The sequence below is a fragment of the Pan troglodytes genome, chromosome 7, assembly GCF_028858775.2.
Source record: "Pan troglodytes isolate AG18354 chromosome 7, NHGRI_mPanTro3-v2.0_pri, whole genome shotgun sequence".
Classification (NCBI taxonomy): Eukaryota; Metazoa; Chordata; class Mammalia; order Primates; family Hominidae; genus Pan; species Pan troglodytes.
In genome coordinates this window covers 47,367,994-47,388,348 of record NC_072405.2, presented here as the reverse complement: position 1 = coordinate 47,388,348, position 20,355 = coordinate 47,367,994, and the positions used below count along the sequence as shown (strand labels likewise).

Here is a 20,355-nt window from a genome sequence, read left to right as displayed (position 1 = left end):
AAAAGAAATTTTGCAGCTCCAAGGCTTGAAGTCATTTATGTTGCCAGGGGTAAGAGCTTGGTTGAAGGGCTAAAAGACTAGAAACTACTGAAGATGCCCTTCTTACTGTCAGTAAAGCTGCTGGAGACAAAAGTTGTTCTCGCTGCTAGAGTGGTAATTTGAGAATCATCAGTATTCCTATGTGACAATCCAAAATTACTGGTTTTCATTTGACTTGTAAATGACACCCATCATCCATCTGCCCACAAACCTGGCCAAATGTGATACAACCTGAAAACCTGATGGACTAAAGGAGTACTATTTAACAATTGATTGCCTTTGCACTTTATTCAGGTTGTTTCTTAAATTTTGGTAGATCCATTTGTATATGTGTGTGTTATATCTAGTTTATGGCTACAGAGAAGGTTTAAAATACTACAGTGTCCTTCTCTCAAGGTTAAATTAGAAACTGCCTGCCTTTTAGTTGTTTCTTGCCTTTAATAAAATGTTATCAGTTCCCCCAGATTTCCTGGCACTGTGTTCTTCTTCCACTTGACATAGTCAGGCATCTTAGCAACAGTATAGTACCCCAACCTAATGATCCCTGAATGTGTATATGTGTTTCAAACTCCATTTTTCTTATTTTTTAATTGTAATCTCACAACATTACCATTTTTCTTTTTATTTTTATTTTTAAGTTCTGAGGTACATATGCAGGATGTGCAGGTTTGTTTCATAGGTAAATGTGTGCCATGATGGTTTGCTGCACCTATCAACCCATCACCTGGGTGTTAAGCCCAGCATGCATTAGCTATTTTTGCTAATGCTCTCCCTCCCTCTACCCTACCCACTGCCAGGCACCAGTATGTGTTGTTCCCCTCCCTATGTTCATGTGTTCTCATTGTTCAGCTCCCACTTATAAGTGAGAACATGCAGTATTTGGTTTTCTGTTCCTGCGTTAGTTTGCTGAGGATAATGGTTTCCAGCTCCATCCATGTCCCTGCAGAGGACTGTTGCTTTTTATGGCTGCATAGTATTCCATGGTGTATATGTACCACATTTGCTTTATTCATTCTGTCATTGATGGGCATTTGGGTTGATAACCATCCATTTTTCTTCGTAAGAAAAAGATCCAAAAACTTCTTGCCATGTTTGGCACATCTCCAAACCACGTGATATAACTGGTTTGTTTTTTTTTTTTAGATAATCCCACTTTAAAACAAGATATTTAATTGATTGTTTCAGGTATGACTGTCAGGAGCAAATTATCTTTTCCCCGAAGAACAGCCATGGAAAGGGAATCACTGTCAAGAGCTTTAACAACATCAGTTGTAGTAGTAATAGGTTTCCCATTTATGTTGACAATTACATCGTGATCTCTCAATCCAGAGCTGAGAGAGGGAGAAAAAAAAGAGGATCATGAAACTATAAGAAGAATTTTACTTATCCCCATCTATAATTTAATATCTCTGTCTTAATGGCACTATTTTGCTGGCATTAAGCATACAAACGAGAAAATAGCCTCAATCCTTCCAAATCATAAAGCTATTCTAAAATATGCTGCAAAAAAGTCACCTAGAGGACAACTGTCTTATTTACCTTTATAAAATTAATTTCCTATCAGAATCATGTGAGAAGTTTACTCCTCCCATTTTGGGGAGTTGGTTTGGAAGGGGGAGTTTAGCTTTTAATTTCTATCAATCCCTGACCTCTGTGAACTTCAAACATGCTCCCAGCCTCAGCAGCCAAAGTGAAAAGCCCAAGCAATATGTTTTCTCCCAGACACTTAAACTCGGCTCAGTTTGATTCTGGCAGCCCACTCACTTGCCCGTCTTCCCCACCCCACCCCACCCCCCCGCCCCAGCTTATGGAGCTGGGAAGGATGCTGAGCTGCATTATAGGAATTCTGCTTCCACTAAATCAAAAACCCGCCAACCTTCTGAGTCTAAATATTTCCAGCTCTGGCTCTAGGCTCCTTTTCTCCAAAGTTGTGACTTTATTGCCTTCAACATAATTGCTTCACATAGAGTATATATTCTAGAAGCAAAAACCAGCTCCAAATACAAAACACAATACAGAAATAGCCATGCCAGTGATTTGGTGAAAATAGGCTGAAAAAGGAACAGCAAATGACTCCAGGAGACACCACTTGATAGAAATGGGAAGCTCAAGGAAGAATGATAATGTGGTTTGATCATCAAGATATGTGGAGTTTAAAAAGAAGAAGCTTAACGCAAGAGGATATGAAGAGACGCTTAAGTATAAAACTAAAATCAAGAAATAACCTTAGAACAAAGACAGTTTAGGAGGATGACTTAGGACCAGTGAGTACAAAGAAAGAACTTATAGAGAACTTAATTCATACTAGTCCTGTGAGTCAGAAAAGAGAAAAAGAAACCTGCAAATTATTACTAATAACCTATGCACCAAATATGAGGAACTATGGCTCAGACAGGACAAATGACCTTTTTCTGTGTCATGCAACTTGTGAGAGGGATTTCATCCTGGGTCTTTCAGACTTGGGAACCCATCTTCTTGCCACTAAATCACTCTGCCTGTCAGAAACAGAAAAGCAGCCACCAAAGCAGGATAATAGAAGGGTTCAGCCAGGGCCCACATCCCTGCTCTCTGCTCTCTGATTTACTGCGCTCTACAAGTTAATGAACCTCTTTGTACCACAGCTGCTTCCTCTATAAAATAATACCTATATCATAAAATGTTGGGAGCACAAACAGGTGTATAAAACACTTCAAATAGGCCAGGAGCAGTGGCTCACACCTGTAATCCCAGCACTTTGGGAGCCACAGGCGTGTGGATCACCTGAGGTCAGGAGTTCGAGACCAGCCTGCTCAACATAGTGAAACCTCGTCTCTATTAAAAGTACAATAATTAGCTAGGTATGTAATCCCAGCTACTTGGGAGACTGAGGCAGAAGAATCGCTTGAACCCAGGAGGCGGAGGTTGCAGTGAGCTGAGATCATGCCATTGCACTCCAGCTGGGGCAACAAGAGCGAAACTCAGTCTCAAAAAAATAATAATAATAAAAACAAAACACTTCAAATAGTGCCTGAGATATAGTAAAAGTTTTGTAAGTGCCAGATAATGGTGTAATTATCATTATTATTAGGTATAAGTCAGTGAAAGCCAGAAAGAATAGATTTGTTTGAGACAGGTTCTCACTCTCTTACCCAGGCTGGAATACAGTGGTGCAGTCATGGCTCACTGCAGCCTCAAACTCCTGGGCTCACATGATCCTCCTGCCTCAGCCTCCCTACAGGCACCTGCCACCACACCCAGCTGATTTTGTTTATTTTATTTATTTATCTTTAGAAACTATATTGCTCAGGCTGGTCTCAAACTCCTGGTTTCAAATGATCCTCCCACATCATGGCATGAGCCACCATGCCCAGTCCTGATTTCTGTTTATCAGCAACTTCCAGCACTAATTTTCACATTTTAACATACACATGAATCACCTGGGGATCTTGTTAAACACACAGATTCCGATTCAGTGGATCAAAGGTGGGACCTGGGATTCTGCCTTTCCAACAAGCCCCAGCTGAGCTAATGACGCTGGTCTACAGACCACATTCTTTGAGTAGCAAGGACTTAGCCGAAAGAAATAGCTTTGGTCTTGAACCAGAACTTAAAAATAAGGAAATGGGGGAAGAGTGGAGCAGAGCAGGAATGAGAAAAGTCCAGAGAAACCAGGGACAAGCCAAATTTAGTAACATGAGACCTATGACTGCTGTGCTGAACAGTGCCCTCTGATTTCACTAGGGGGAAAGCCCCAGTGAAAGTGGTGCCATAATCTAAACAGATTACTGAGCTCTTGAAAAATAAAAACAATGAGAAAGGGATAATAAAGAAGTACAGACCGCGGGCGGTGGCTCACGCCTGTAATCCCAGCACTTTGGGAGCCCGAGGCAGGCGGATCACAAGGTCAAGAGATGGATACCATCCTGGCCAACATGGTGAAAACCCATCTCTACTAAAAATACAAAAATTAGCTGGGCGTGGTGGCGCACGCCTGTAGTGCCAGCTCCTCGGGAGGCTGAGGCAGGAGAATCACTTGAACCCAGGAGGCAGAGGTTGCAGTGAGCCCAGATCGCACCACTGCACTCCAGCCTGGTGACAGAGCAAGACCCCATCTCAAAAAAAAAAAAAAAAGAAGTACAACAGAAAAGCCCAGGAGAATGATATTTGTAGGACAAGCCACCTCTCTCAGTACTTAGTATTAAATGTTTTGAAACAACAGTGAAATCAGCTGGAGAACCTTCTTTTGGAAGCTATCCTAGCCTTTGCTTTATTACACAGGTCTTAGCGCTGGCCTCTGATATTGTCATTCAGAGTTCAAAGAAAAATGTAGGTTTTGTGAGGTTTTGGTGTAGTTTTTTTTGCTTGTTTGTTTGTTTGAGACAGGGTCTCACTCTGTTGCACAGGCTGGAGTGCAGTGGCATGAGCACAGCTCATTACAGCCCAGACTCAGGTGAACCTCCCATCTCGACCTCCCCAAGTAACTGGGACCACAGGTGCAAACCACCACACCTGGCTAATTTTTGTTTTTTGTTTTTTTAAATGGGGTCTCGCTTTCTTGCCCAGGCTGGAGTACAGGGGCGTGATCCCAGCTCACTGCAACCTCTGCTGCCCAGGTTCAAGCGATTCTCTGACCTCAGCCTCCCAAGTAGCTGGGATTACAGGCATGCGACACCACACCCAGCTAATTTTTAAATTTTTTAAGTAGGGATGGTGTTTCACCAAGTTTGCCAGGCTGGTCTCAAAATCCTGACCTCAAGTGATCTGCCCACTTTGGCCTCCCAAAGTACTGGGATTACAGGCGTGAGTCACGGCACCTGGCCTAATTTTTATTTTTTGTAGAGACAGGGTTTCACCGTGTTCCCCAGGCTGGTCTCGAACTCTCAGGCTCAAGCAATCCTCCCACCTCAGCCTCCCAAAGTGCTAGGATTACAGGGCTGAGCCAACATGCCCAGCCGAAAAATGTGTTTTAAAATACCTAAAATATGGCCAGGCGCGGTGGCTCATGCCTGTAATCCCAGTACTGTGGGAGGCCAAGGTGGGTGAATCACTTGAGGTCAGGAGTTCGAGACCAGCCTGGCCAACATGGTGAAACCCTGTCTCTACTAAAAATACAACAATAACCAAGCGTGGTGGCGGGTGCCTGTAATCCCAGCTACTCGGGAGGCTGAGGCAGGAGAATCGCTTGAACCTGAGAGGTGGAGGTTGCAGTGAGCCGAGATTGCACCACTGCACTGCAGCCTGGGCAACAAGAGTGAGACTCCATCTCAAAAGAAAAAAAAACTATTAATGAATAATTAATAGTTACTAATATCTAATAGTTGTTAATCACTTAATAGTTATTAAGTAATAACTATTAATATTGAAAGGGTAGATTTGGGAATTCCTAGCCAAATTAATTTAAACTTATGCTATTAACTCATAACATGAGCTCTTCTTAGACTATAGAGAACCACCTCCCTCCCAAAATACAAAAAAAGCCTTTATAAGTACCCAAGTCTGAATCAGCACTGTCCTGTAGACAATAATGCAAGCCACATACATAATTTTAAATTTTCTTATAGCCACATTTTTAAAAATTTTTAAATAGATGAATTTAATTTAATAATATATCTTATTTAATACAATATATCCAAATATTATCATTTAACGTGATATTTTTAAAATAGTTATTTTACACTCTGTTTCCTATGTCTTTGAAATCCACTTGAAATAACACACACCCCCAATATACTACTATATAATGATAATATTTTTTTTTGAGGTGGAGTCTTGCTCTGTCGCCCAGACTGGAGTACAGTGGCGTGATCTCAGCTCACTGCAACCTCTGCCTCCCATGTTCAAGCGATTCTCCTGCCTCAGCCTCCCAAGTAACTGCAATTACAGGCGCACCCACTAATTTTTGTATTTTTAGTAGAGACGGGGTTTCAGTATGTTGGCCATGCTGGTCTCAAACTCCTGACCTCAGGTGATCCACCCACCCTGGCCTTCCAAAGTGCTGGGATTACAGGCATGAGCCACTGCGCCTGGCCTGGGTTTTTTAATTTAAATTAAACTTACTTTAATTCAAAATTCAGTTCCTCAGTCACACTGGCCACATTTCATGTGCTCAGTACATACTACATGTAAGTAGTGGCCACTGTATTGGACAGATCAAGTCTGGATCCCCCATGCATTTTACCATGGCACACATTTAGAAAAAGCAAAGGTAGATGACAAAGGCCTTCACTTCTCTTACCTTTGAGCAGCTGTTCCTTCAACCACTTTACATACATAAACCCCAGAACTCACATCGGGGAAATCTGGATAATGCATTTTCAATTCTTCACTAAGGCTAAGAGAAGTGAGAAGATTAGGAAACAATGAATTAGTCTCCTGAGCCCTGGTAAAAGCCTGAAATTCTTAGTAGGTACTCTGTTCTGCTCAAGGTTCACGAGGGCCAAGGAAGATTCCATCAAGCTAATCACAGTCATTCTCCTCTCAGTTCGGGCTGAGCCTCTATCCCAAAGCCTAGAACCACTGGACATTATAAAATACAGCCACAATGAAATAAACTATGTATAGTTAGTGCTGATGCAGGCAGAGGCAGATACATACCCTGAGACAGATAGGGCCTATGGTCACAAGAGTACCTGGCTGTGGTCCAAGTGGCTCAGCTTTTCTGTTAAGACTGTGCAGCTATGGTTTTTGCCTCTGAAAAACAACCCAGACATATTCAAACACATGCTTACGGCACAGTGAGGGACAGCATTTGCAGACCCAGATATTTCTTATTTGAAAACGCCTTTCCTGGAAAGGAAAGTTATGATGTGTTACAACAAAACCTCTTTCCTGTTAGCGCAGCTTAAAAGACACCCATGTCCCAGGATCTCTTTGCCATCACAGCTGTCCTTTCAGGTTACCTGGATGAAACACAGGCTTCAGAGAACCTTTGTCATTAGCACTTACACTCCTCCCACCCACCTCCCACCTCCAGCCCCTGGGTTTCATTTCCACATTAGCTCAATCCAAATACTTCTGGGTACAACTCATGCTTGGTTTGTGCCTAGTCCCCCAATATTGCTGCTCAAATCACCATTATAGGAGCTGAGTACAAATGAGTGACCCAGTAGTCTACAGGATTCAAATGGCTGTCTCCGGGCCAGGCGTGGTGGTTCATGCCTGTAATCCCAGCACTTTGGGAGGCCGAGGCAAGCAGATCACTGGAGGTCAGGAGTTCAAGACCAGCCTGGCCAACATAGTGAAACCCCGTCTCTACTGAAAATACGAAAATTAGCTGGGCGTGGCAGTGGGTGCCTGTAGTCCCAGCTACTCGGAAGGCTGAGGCAGGAGAATCGCTTGAACCCAGGAGGCAGAGGTTGCAGTAAACCAAGATCACGCCACTGCACTCCAACCTGGATGACGAGCAAAATTCTGTCTCAAAAACAAAAACAAAAAAATTGCTGTCACCACAAAAGATTGAGTGTTCCTGAAAAGCACAAGACGAAACCAAAAAAAAAAAAAAATCCCAACTTGCTTTACCTTTCATCTGGTGCTCATGGTATTCTGCCAAGAACTGCCTAACTCGATCTGAAGGAATTGCAAAGGAGATTCCATCAGTCACCCTCAATGAATTGACGCCAATCACATCACCATCCTGGCAAGGGAGGGGACATCATTCAGTCATGAAGTTTTGCAAACTGATGAGTGCAAGACCAGAACAAGCAGAAGAAGGAGTGAAGCTAGTTACTTAGGGTCAGAAAACAGGGCCGAGAGGAACTTTGTACTTCAAAAGAGAGCAACGGATGTTCCTTTATAGGGCAAACAGTGTGATGGGACAGCAAAGGGTAACTGCACATGCGCAGAAGTTACCTTCTTTTCATGGCCAAAGGATCAAGGATGCTGAGGACTTTTTAAAATCTTGAGCTCATGGTTGGGCAGAGTGGCTCACGCCTGTAATCCCAGCACTTTGGGAGGCCGAGGCGGGCACATCACGAGGTCAGGAGATCGAGACCATCCTGGCTAACATGGTGAAACCCCGTCTCTACTAAAAATATAAAAAATTAGCCGGGCCTGGTGGCGGGTGCCTGTAGTCCCAGCTACTCGGGAGGCTGAGGCAGGAGAATGGCGTGAACCCGGGAGGCGGAGCTTGCAGTGAGCCGAGATCGCGCCACTGCACTCCGGCCTGGGCGACCTAGCGAGACTCCGTCTCAAAAAAAAAACAAAAAAAACAAAAAAACTTAAGCTCATTTTTTTCCTTTAGTAAGTTACATTGACTTTAAAAGTGAGCCACAGTTTGTATTTTGACAAAGGTAGAAGGACAAGGAGCATTTACCTTTTTATTATTTAAAAGTAAAAATAAACATGGAAAAGGTAAAAAGCTGTGGGATTGTCAGTAACACTGCACTGAGAATTAGCAAAATTGACCTTAGGGAACAAAGCTCTGCTAAGCTAAAGGTATGAGGTAGAAAATATTTTCCTCTTTATGTACCTCATCTTCCTTTAGCCTTTTAGGTAATGGGAAAGGATAAAAAAGAGATTTCTTTTTTTTTTTTCTTTTCTTTTTGAGACGGAGTCTCACTGTGTTGCCCAGGCTGGAGTGCATTGGTGCAACCTTGGCTCATTGCAACCTCTGCCTCCCAGGTTCAAGCGATTCTCCTGCCTCAGCCTCCCAAGTAGCTGGGATTACAGGCGCATGCCACCATGCCCAGTTAATTTTTTTTTTTTTTTTGTATGTTAGGTAGAGATGGGGTTTCACCATGTTGGCCAGGCTGGTTTTGAACTCCTGACCTCAGGTGATCCACCCACCTCAGACTCCCAAAGTGCTGGGATTACAGGAGTGAGCCACCGTACCCAGCCAGAAAAGAGATTTCTGATTGTGTTAAACTACAGATTGTAATTCAGTAGGTCGGGGGTATGGCCTGAAATTCTGCATTTCATCCCTGCTCTAGTAAACTCATTGTCTAATGGCGAAGGCAGGAACAAAACAAAGAAAAATGACATGCAATGCTATGAGTAAAAAAAAAAAAAACAATCATTTTGCATAAAATTCATTCTAAAAGCAAATGTAATATTTAAACAGGAACCAAAAGCAATCAGTGCAAAGGGACTCAGAAAGGATGATCACATGCTATGTGTCAAACAGCATTGCACTCTCTTAGGTTTTCACATGTATTTGGGCAACTAGAAACCCTGACATTTCCACTAGAGACACGGAATACAATTTAAGAATACATGACATGGCAATGTATTTGAGAGGCCAAGGCAGGCAGCTCACTTGAAGTCAGGAGTGCTGGTTGTGGCTTTTCTCTCATCTATAAGCAGGTCAAGAGGTCAAGACTAAAAACCTGGACAGATGACATTATGTAATTAGCATTTTTAAATGAGAGATAGTTCTTCATATGCAGCATCAAGGGGTCTTCAAGGACCTACATTTCATAGCAAAGCTGGTCATTTGGCATAAACCTGGGTTTAATATCCAGGGCTTTTGGCACAGCATGGTGGCTCATGCCTGTAATCCTAACACTTTGGGAGGCCAAGGCAGGAGGATCACTTGAACTCAGGAGTTTGAGACCAGCCTGGGCAACATAGTGAGACATCGTCTCTATTAAATAAATAAATAAATAAATAAATAAATAAATAAATAAATAAAATCAATCCAGGGCTTTGGGTAACTAGCCAATGAAAACAGAAAGCACGGGGAAGAGAGAAATTTCAAAGGAAGCCAGAGCTAGAACCCTAGTGTTCTCAGTGGGATGAGATCACACACCAGGATAACAATCTTGAATTTTTTCTAACTATTGACTTAAGGTCCAAGAACAGAAAAGCACCATTCCACAGCTCTCTACACAAGAGTGGCACCCAAGTCTGCATCATGGAATATGTAAAGTCCTTTTTTGTTTTTGTTTTTGTAGATATGGTGTCTTGCTGTCTTGCCCAGGCTAGTCTCAAACTCCTGGCCCCAAGCAGTCATCCCAAATGTGCTGGGATTACAGGCATGAGCCACCAGCCCTGGCCTGGAATTAATAAAGTCTTTGAAAGTTAAGAAGAAACATGAAGCAACAAGGAAAGTGATCACTTACCAAGTTCACCAGAGGACCACCAGAATTCCCATACTAAAAGCAGAATTTGAAAAAGACATCAGTGAAGCTAATGAATACATTCCCCCTTGTCCTTTACACATAGCTCCCAAAACAGTTTACCAAAAGCAGCCCACCAAGCTCCTATTCCCCCCAGGCCGGCAAAATTGTGCCCCTATCATCACCAATACCAAAGTCAGTGTAGGTAAAGAACTATAGCAGTGGGACCACCACCTTCATTTTTTTTTTTTTTTTTTTGAGATGGAGTCTTACTCTGTTGCCCAGGCTGGAATGCAATGGCGCAATCTCGACTCACTGCAACCTCTGCCTCCCGGTTCAAGTGATTCTCCTGCCTCAGCCTGCTGAGTAGCTGGGATTACAGGCACCCGCCACCATGCCCAGCTAATTTTTGTATTTTTAGTAGAGACAGGGTTTCATCATGTTGGCCAGACTGGTCTCGAATGCCTGACCTCATGATCCACCCCCCTCGGCCTCCCAAAGTGCTGGGATTACAGGCATGAGCCACCGTGCCTGGCCAAGGGACCACCACCTTCTTACAGGAGGGGTGACCTCTACAACAGACCACCCAATAGCATGGATGCCAGCGATCACAGCGAACGGGACAGACTCTAACAAAGTGGCATTCCATTCCTCCCACAGTGATTCAACCAAACCTGGACATCCCCAAAGTTCACTCTGACATATTCTTCTCACTGAACTGCCAATATTGTGTGATCTGAGGAAAGGCCTCCTAAGTCAGCAATCCCCAAACTTTTTGGCACAGGGACCGGCTTTGTGGAAGACAATGTTTCCACAGACGGAGGGGTGGTTTGGGATGAAACTGCTCCACCTCAGATCATCAGGCATGAGTTAGATTCTATAAGGAACATGCAATCCAGATCCCTTGCATGCGCAGTTCACAATAGGGTTTGCACTCCTATGAGAATCTAATGCCGCCACTGATCTGACAGGAGGTGGAACTCGGGCAGTCATTCTCACTCGCCCATGGCTCACAGCCTGCTGTGCGGCCCAGTTCCTAACAGGCCATGGACCTGTAGTCGTCCACAGCCCACGGGTTGGGCACCTCTCTCCTAAGTGACTTACATTAATTGTGGCATCAATCTGGACGTAGTCCATATCTGAATCCTTCATCCCCAGTTCTTTGCCCCCTCGCTGTTTGGTGCTGACAATTCCTGCAGTAGCTGTGTTCTGCAGAGAAAATGGGCTGCCCAAAGCCACGACAAACTCTCCAGCCCGAAGGTCAGATGATCTTCCCAGCATCAGTACAGGAAGTTCAGCCTGCACGTGCCCAAAGAGGGATGAGGAGGACAGAAAGGGTAAAGAACAAATCACGATCAGAATTGACCAAAGTGTGTGTCTAACACATATATGACGCTGTCTCTATCACCTTGGCCCTTACCACCTGAGAAGCACCCACTCACACAGCTTCTATGATTGCCTTCTACTTCTTCCTCAAAGTCCAACTACCATGAAGCTCTTGAGTGTTAAGATGACTGGGATCATTTCTAAGATCTAAAACAATTACTTTGTAGAAATTACTATTAGTAAACAGCCAGTGAAGTCACTGATGAACATAAACTGACATTAGGAATTTACACAGCACCATTCCAGCTCAAAGCTTAACAGTCAAAGTGAATAAGCCACAAACAGAAAGGAGATCACCCAGGGTGACACTTCTCACACTGTAATGTGCATGCAAATCACCTAGGGATGTTATGTTAATGCAGATTCTGAGTCAGCACATCTATCTGGGTAAAGGCTGAGACTCTGAACTTCTAAAAAGCTCTCAGACACCATGTCAATATATGTGATGTGCAGACTACCAGTACTATGTGTAGTAAGGACTTCAAAGTATTCCTTAGCAACTTTGAGTCCATTGCAGTAATTTCTGATATCCTAAGACAAGTAGAGAAATACTTTTCCCTGAAGCAGCATTTGTTGAAGAAGGAGTTGAAGGAGGAAAAAAAAAAAAAAAAGACTGCTTGATAGTTAATAGAAACAGTTAGAGGCCAAGCGCAGTGGCTCACACCTGTAATCCCAGCACTTTGGGAGGCCGAAGCAGGCGGATCACTTGAGGTCAGGAGTTCGAGACCAGCCTGGCCAACATGGTAAAACCCAGTCTCTACTAAAAGTACAAAAATTAGCCAGGCGTGGTGGCAGGCACCTGTAATCCCAGGTACTCAGGAAGCTGAGGCAGGAGAATCACTTGAACCCAGGAGGCAGAGGTTGCAGTGAGCTGAGATTGAGCCACTGTACTCCAGCCTGGGTGACAGAGGGAGACTGTTTCAAGAAAGAAACGGTTAGGGATATACAGAAAGGCGTTGAAGCAAATAAATAAAAGAGGGAGTAAAGAACAGAAAGAAACCAGAGAAAAGCATATATTCAACAGAAAAGATGTGGTGTGAGAGTGTAGTGGGGCAGAAAATATCAGCAAATAGATAAAAATCCCCAAATATGTAGACTCTGACTCAGCCCTGAAATACTCACATTTGATTCAATCTTAATCACCGCAAGATCCAATTTAAGGTCAATATCCTTGACAACAGCTTCATAACGGGCCCCATTCTGGAGCACCACCTCAATCCACTGCTGGTTCCTGACAACATGGGCATTGGTAATAATGAGCCCGTCCTCAGACACTATGAACCCAGAGCCACTGTACACAGGAACAAGCCTGCTGCCGTGAAGTAACCTGTCTCCACAAGACAATAGTGTAAACAGAGGGCAAGAAAGTTAGGGGATACAGCCATATAATCTGAGTCATGGGAACCTCACTCTTATTAAACATACCTCCATCATAGTTTTCTTTTCTTTTCTTTTTTCTTTTTTGAGACAGAATCTCGCTCTGTTGCCCAAGCTGGAGTGCAGTGGCGCAATCTCGGCTCACTGCAACCACCTCCCAGGTTCAAGCAATTCTCCTGCCTCAGCCTCCCAAGTAGCTGGGATAACAGGCATGCACCACCACGCCTGGCTAATTTTTGTATTTTTAGTGGAGATGGGGTTTCACCATGTTGGCCAGGCTGCTCTCGAACGCCTGACCTCAGGTGATCCACCCGCCTCGGCCTCCCAAAGTGCTGGGATTACAGGCATGAGCCACCGTACCCAGCCTTCCTTCAGTTTTCTCAGACATTTCACTTTTCCCTGGCTATGCGTAAATTTTCTCCATGTATCAATGGACTTGGCAGGTACAGGGCCCCAGCCATCTCTTGTGAGCATGGTTGAGAGTGGGGTCCAGCTCTCCTTTTCCAGGGACACTGCTTCTTCAGAGCTGGTTAGTGTAGCAGCCCATGGGTTCTCTGCTGCAAAAAGACTGAACCCAATCCTAATACTAGAGGCAAAAGTCAGCCTCTTACCACAGTATCAAGGACCCGGGCAGGAGAGAATCAAAGGGCTCTGATTCTGGCTTAGTTTCCACCACCAACTGGCCTCGTAACATAGTAACATAGGACAAATTAAACCTGCTCTCTGGGTCTGGATTTCCTTGTATCCAAAGTGGGGGCTGAGCAAGATCACAACCAAAATGCCTACTAAGCTGGATGTGGTGGCTACACCCGTAATCCCAGCACGTCGGAAGGCTAAGGTGGCAGATCGTTTGGGCCCAGGAGTTCGAGACCAGCCTGAGCAATATAACAAGACCTCGTCTCTACAAAAAAATACAAATATTAGCTGGGTATGGTGGCACCTGCCTATAGTCCCAGTTACTCCAGAGGCTGGGTTGGGAGGATTACTTGAGCCCAGCAGATGGAGCTGCAGTGAGCCGTGATCTGTCACTGCATTTCAGCCCTGGCGACAGAGCAAGACCTTGTCTCAAAAAAAGAAAAGAAATTGTCTACTAGCTCTTACGTCTGACCTTAAATTTTGTCTGTGGCAGGAGGGGGAAAAAGCACCAGCCACCTAAGTGGGCAGGGGGAGCTGGGATTTAGAAGTCAGCATCCTTGTGCCTCTGCTCTTTGGTTAAATGACCTTGAACAGGTTATTCAACCTCTTTACGTCTCAGTTTCCTCACTGGTTTTTTAGGATTAAATGACGCTTGCGAAGGGTCTGGAGCAGGTAGGCACGCAGAAACCATTAGCTGGGACAGTGGAGGTCTTCCTCCTCCTCCTTTACCTGCCCCACAGCTGCACGTGAACCACCGATGGCGCCACCTTCTCCACCACCGCGGCGATGAAGTTGTAATTCCTCCTGAGCGGGCCTGCGCTTCTGGTCCCTATGAAGAAATACTGGCTCAAGAGTACGCCACGAGGGAACCAGACCTGCTATCCTAGTTGGAAAAATGTTAAAGGCAAGACAGTGTTCAAAAGGTGCATGGGGAGGGAGAAACCACGTAGCAGCCGGTAAAGAGCCCCTGTTAAGGAGGAAAGGAAATCAGGAACACAGAGGTGTCGAATCCAGGAGGCAAATGACGCAGGAGGACCAGGCGCGAACTGTGCGGTCTCAGTGAGGTCTTGTTCCTTTACGCTCCTCCAGAGTTAGAAAGTGTCCCGAGGGCGCGCGCCCCCGAGGCTCACCTGTATCCCCGCAGTTCCCCCACTGCACAGGCATGGCCGGGACCTTGCCCAGGCGGCGCGCGGCGCGGTTTTCGGCCCGGAGCGCGCACATGCTGGGGTAGGTGCGCCTGTCGCTGCCGCACACGGCCCCTCCCAGCGTCGGGCAACCGCAGGTGCTGGGGAACCCGGGGCGCAGCGGCTGGAGGCACTGCAGCCCCGGGGCGCACGGTTGGCCCTGCGCCCCGCCGCAGACTTCACGCTCGGCCGCGGGGCAGACGCGGCAACAGCGGCACAGGTCGAACACCGGCGTGGTCCCCAGCGCGCAGGTGGGCAGCGCGGGGCAGCGCGTGGGCTGGCAGACCGCGGGGCAGGAGGGCTGGGTATGTAGCTTTTCAGCCCCGACCCAGAGGACGGGCACCAGGAGCAGCAGCAGCCCCGGCAGGAGGCATCGTCCCAGCCCCGCGGGCCGCAGCTGAGGTCTAATCATCCTGTTCCTTCCTCGCTTCCACTCTTCAGTGACTTTACTCTGGACCTGTAAACGCTCCTAAATGAGAGACACTTTCTCCCGGCCACGGCGCCGCCTCCGCCGGCCCCCAAACTTTAAGGGGCAGAGCCTGGCATACCTCTCCATATACACACCCGTACATCCCCTACCACCCGCCCCCGTCGGCGCCCCGGGGCCAGGTTCTCCCCCAGGCAATAAGGGGAAGGTCTCTAGCCCTACCCGGAGCAGGAACCTACCTCCTGAAATCCCTAAAACCGACAATGAGGGCAGACTGATAAGAAAGCTCACCCACCCATGGTCAGAAGGTCAGTATTAGGAAAACACATGACCATATTTCAGTATTTCACATGGTTTTATTACAAAACAAGCCACAAAACAGTTTTAGAAAATTTTTGCTACATACCAATTAGGAGATCACATAAAATGAGAAGCGTAACAGTTTCCATGCACTCAGCCTAGCGCTTACAGCGAGTGCACTTCACAGCTGAAACATCACTGCTTTAAAACACAGAATCATGCTACCCCTTCATAAGCAGAGGGGGAGGAGGTCAAACAGTATGTTTTTGCCAAACGTTTGCTTTATCTGAACTCTATCTAGTATGAAGGACTGGCTGCCGCAGGCAATAACACAGAGAGGAAAAGGAACAAAGGAAGAAAAGGGTGCTGGCAGACAAGATTTAACAAACCTGTCCACTTCCGACATTTCGAAAGTTTATAAACAAAGCTCACTTGGGGACACTCAATTTCCAAAATGCTGTGACCTCCACATATGTTATCTAATTTACACTGAAAACAAACCTACTAAATTCCACTCCTCAACTACTGAACCTGCTATTTATTCATGGGGTCCTTTTAGCCCATATAAGAGTATATTTATATTCAGAAATATAAAAGAAAAAAAATTTGCTTCAAGTAGACTAAGAAGCTGGACCTTAAAACTACTTTCTTTCTCGTGGGAGCTGAGTATTCAACTCAGAAATAGATGTATAACTCCAATATTCTGACCTGACATCAATCTCCAAAATGTATGCCTCAATACCCTTATGATGTCTCACTTAACACTAAAGGCCAAATTATTTTTACCAACCATCAGCTGACGTTGAGTAAGCAAGTCTTTTGAAGATTTCAAAAGTAATAGATGGTGGCCAGGCGTGGTGGCTCACACCTATAATCTGAGTACTTTGGGAGGCTGTGAGGCAGGAAGATCACTTGAGCCCAGGAGGTCCAGGCTGCAGTGAGCCATGATCAGGCCACTGCACTCCAGCCTGGGTGACAGAGTGAAACACTGTTTCTAAAAATAAAAATTAAAGAATAATGGATGGCATTATTCAGCCATGGGGAGGACCACCTGAAATACTGTTACACACAGTGGGTCAAGACCACTTCAAAAGCCTTATGAAAATAGCACAACTCAGGCAAGGCTTTTATTCCACAAAGAAAATGCAGTACATTTTTTAGTTCCTTTAAAAAAAAAAAACTCAGATTTACTCCAGAGCCTATGCACTTAGTCACTAATCTATACTGCATCCCCACCCTATTTTTTCCATTTGGTTCAATTTTATACATTTAAAACTAACTGCTTTGGTCAAATACATACCATCTTTGGTTCACATTAAAAGATTATGGTTTAAAACTGGCCAGAAGTTAAGAAATATCAACAAAATAGGAAGTTTGAAATACAATTTAGGAATGGAATGCTTTTAGAGCTTGTTTCATTGAAGATAATAATTTATCTCATATTGAACTACATTAACAATGTTCTGGCTAGGTGCAGTGGCTCACACCTGTAATCCCAACACTTTAGGAGGCCAAGGCAGGAGGATCACTTGGGCCAGGAGTTTGAGACAGCCTGGGCAACATGGCCAGGCTCTGTAGATACAAAAAAATTAAAAATTAGCCAGGCATGGTAGCACAACCCTGTAGTCCTAGCTACTTGGGAAGCTAACATGGGAGGATTGCTTAAGCCCAGAGATTCAAAGTTATGATGAACTATGATCACACCACTGCACTCTAGCCTGGGTAAGAGAGTGAGACCCTGTCTTTTAAAAATTAAAAAAAAAAAATTAAAAACAAGCAATGCTCTAATGTGGAATTCCCAAGTGTTTGCCAATTGACAAGAAGATTTCCATTTGACAGTCTTAGTGTCCTCGTTTCCCTTTATCAGGATAATACCATATGGATTCTATGTATGTTTAATTTGTCACATTCTCAAAAGAGATCTTGCTGAATAAGAAACAAATCAGCTTATTATAATGGCCAATTAATTTAGCAATAGTAACCTATCAGATAATTTTTTTTTTGAGATGGAGTCTTGCTCTGTCGCCCAGGCTGGAGTGCAGTGGCGCGATCTTGGCTCACTGCAAGCTCTGCCTCCCAGGTTCACACCATTCTCCTGCCGCAGCCTCCCAAGTAGCTGGGACTACAGGCGCCTGCCACTGCGCCCGGCTAATTTTTTTTTTGTATTTTTAGTAGAGACGGGGTTTCACCGCGGTCTCGATCTCCTGACCTCGTGATCCGCCCACCTCGGCCTCCCAAAGTGCTGGGATTACAGGCGTGAGCCACCTTGCCGGCCTTATCAGATAATTTATTTAAAAGAAAAGAGAGAGAGAGAGATAAATGGGTAGATTTTCACAATGTATACACCAAAAGAGGACATCTTTTCCGTGAGTCAGGGAATATTTAAAGAGATCTCAAAAGTCCCTATTTTCATTAGTTCCACATCACATATTTTGTGCTTTCTTTGAATAGCCAAAAAATTTTCTTGGGGAAAATATGAGAGTAAAACCAGAGCTAAGGAGCTATAAGAATTTGGAATGGCTTCTTGAAATCATGCCGCTCCAAGTATGTCATAACATCGATCACTCAAAAATACATAAGTCCCAAACCAAGAATTTCTGAGGGCAAAAGCACACCAGCGTGTATAGGAAAGGCAGGGGAAGGGATGGAAGGGAGAGAAAGAGGGAACAATGTAGATTTCCTGTTTTATACCAGGAAAACTAGGCCAAACTCAATTTAAATGAATAGCTCCAAAGCAGTGCAGTCAGAAAAAGTTCTCAGTGTGACATAGACTTCAGGGAAACAACACGTCCTGAAAGAAACATGATTCCCCTCAAGCCACAAAGGATTTTCTCATCAAGTGTTTTCACCTCTGCATTAGATTTGGACACAAGAAGAGGAGAGCATTTACTCAGGTAAAAATAGTTCTCTTAGTCTCTTCCTCTAGTTACTAATTTTTAATTTAAAAATACAATTAACTGATCTAGCTGATAAAAGTCACAGACAGAAATAAGCTAAGTTCTCTCTTCCTTTAGGGAACACTGGTGGCAATTCACCATATAAACTGGATGGAAGAATTCTCCCAGGGACACTGGAAATAGCATCTTCTTATCAAATGGAAGGAGGTACGCCCTAAAATTTGGGTGGGACACTCAATTTTCTTTTATATTTTGAGACGGAGTTTCACTCTTGTTGCCCTGACTGGAGTGCAATGGCGCGATCTTGGCTCACTGCAACCTCCACCTCCTGGGTTCAAGTGAATCTCCTGCCTCAGCCTCTGAGTAGCTGGGATTACAGGCCTGCACCACCACGCCCGGCTAATTTTGCATATTTTTTAGTAGAGGCGGGGTTTCACCATGTTGGCCAGGCTGATCTCGAACTCCTGACCTCAGGTGATCCACCCGCCTCAGCCTCCCAAACTACTGGCATTACAGGCGTGAGCCACCATGCCCGCTCAAAACTCAATTTTCTAGGCTCTTTTATCTGAGGAATCTCTGGCCAGCAACTCATAACGTCTAAATCAATGTTTCTATGCCAAGCTTCTATTTCATTAAAAATATATATCTCTCTCTAGATTCTGTTTGTATCTCTTCATGTTAAGTACATGGAAACTCATCCTATTACAGGGTCTGATCATGCAAGCACACAAGGCTTCATTCAAAGGGCAACAGCAAGAAGAAAGAGAAAGCAAGTTTGCAAGGGTACAAAACACATAGCGCTTAAAATTAGACTAATGCTGGCCCATTCCAAAAGAGCTGCGAGGCACCTAGACTGAAAACAAAATGAAAAAACTAAAACAAGGACAAGGAAATAAAACTCGGTCATTGGTGAAACTGGACTTCCAGCCCCCTCTGGAGAGGAGCTGCTAAAACAATCCCTCTCCAGGAAGACCTCAGAATAGTTAGAATAGAATAGGTAGCTTCCTCTCCACTGAGTATGCCTACAGTTCTAACCTAGTGACTTCCCCAAATTAAATACACTGCGTTGATATTACACACACACACACACACACACACACACACACACAGCCCAGCTGGATGGGCCCCTCCCTCCCAAAGAGCATCCACAGGAATATGAGTGACATAAAGGCCTCTGACTACCCTCCAACAAGGTAGAGAAACTGAGTCACAGCCTCCTTCTCTCAAGTCCTCCCTCCCTCCCTCCCTCCCACGGCACTGTGCTCCATCACACATCAGAGGTCCGTATGTTTTCATCATCAAGGTTGAACATAAACGGCTTCTCCTTGGGGTGCTGGGGCTCCGATCTGTGCCTTATCCGGGAGCTGGGCAGCACCCCAGGAGCGCTGCCCTCCCCAGGACGAGGCGTGAACAAAGAGTCCTCTGAAGTCTCTCCAGGTGGAAGCAGCTTCTCCCCAGCCTGGGGGACAGGTGTCCAGGGCTGCCAGGAGGAGGCCACAGAGGGGGCTTTGCAGAGGGCTTTCTTTTCCTCCAAAGGTGGCCGCCCCCTGCACAGGATAGAGTTGGGCCCACTTGAAAGGCTGGAGCTTCCAGGTCGGGTCAAAGAAATGGATCTAGAAAAGGACGTTTCCTATAAAAATAAAAGGAAGAAAAAGACAAAAGAAAGTTAGGGCTTTTCAGACAATGTTTATCACAGAGTCCCAGAAAGAGTACCCAACCAGGATCACCACCTCATAAGTCCAAGGATGCTTGCCTACAAAAATGAAATACAGTCAACAGGATTCACTCCAAATGTGTCAAGGTCAGCCTGGCAGTGAAACTTGCCGGACATATCAGAAATTCTGTTTCTCGGCCGGGCGTGGTGGCTCATGCCTGAAATCCCAGCACTTTGGGAGCCCGAGGCAAGTGGATCACCTGAGGTCAGGAGTTTGAGATCAGCCTAGCCAACATGGTGAAACCCCATTTCTACTAAAAATACAAAAAAATCAGCTGGGCGTGGCGGCACGTGCCTGTAATCCCAGCTACTTGGGAGGCTGAGGCAGGAGAATCACTTGAACCCGGGAGGCGGAGGTTGC

At 45.1% G+C, this 20,355-nt stretch overlaps 2 protein-coding genes across 6 annotated transcripts in view; both read right to left on the bottom strand.

Moving 5' to 3' along the window:
- Positions 1-648: 648 nt before the first annotated feature.
- HTRA4 (HtrA serine peptidase 4) lies at positions 649-15,157 on the bottom strand. The gene is made up of 9 exons (XM_528115.8): positions 14,603-15,157; positions 14,202-14,301; positions 12,582-12,786; positions 11,178-11,372; positions 10,077-10,109; positions 7,537-7,651; positions 6,747-6,804; positions 6,254-6,349; positions 649-1,370 (listed from the first exon to the last, which is right to left on the bottom strand). Exons 1-9 carry the CDS (start codon positions 15,066-15,068, stop codon positions 1,208-1,210), a joined length of 1,431 nt encoding a protein of 476 aa, XP_528115.1. The 5' UTR covers positions 15,069-15,157; the 3' UTR covers positions 649-1,207.
- A 262-nt stretch (positions 15,158-15,419) lies between these two features.
- Positions 15,420-20,355, bottom strand: part of PLEKHA2 (pleckstrin homology domain containing A2) — a 73,186-nt gene continuing 68,250 nt past the window's right edge. For all 5 annotated transcript variants that reach the window (XM_016959368.4, XM_063817043.1, XM_016959369.4 and 2 more), the window contains one exon: positions 15,420-19,910. In XM_016959368.4, coding sequence (XP_016814857.1) covers positions 19,548-19,910 — 363 coding nt within the window. In that variant the 3' untranslated portion in view covers positions 15,420-19,547. The remainder of the gene's footprint in view (positions 19,911-20,355) is intronic.

Coding starts and splice junctions, on each gene's coding strand:
- HTRA4 (XM_528115.8), bottom strand. CDS start 15,068: ATGATTAGACCTCAGCTGCGGCCCGCGGGGCTGGGACGATGCCTCCTG. Junction 6,805..7,536: donor CCATGAGCACCAGATGAAAG/GTAAAGCAAGTT, acceptor TTTCCTTTCCAG/GAAAGGCGTTTTCAAATAAG. Junction 6,350..6,746: donor ATGCTGTCCCTCACTGTGCC/GTAAGCATGTGT, acceptor CACTTCTCTTAG/CCTTAGTGAAGAATTGAAAA.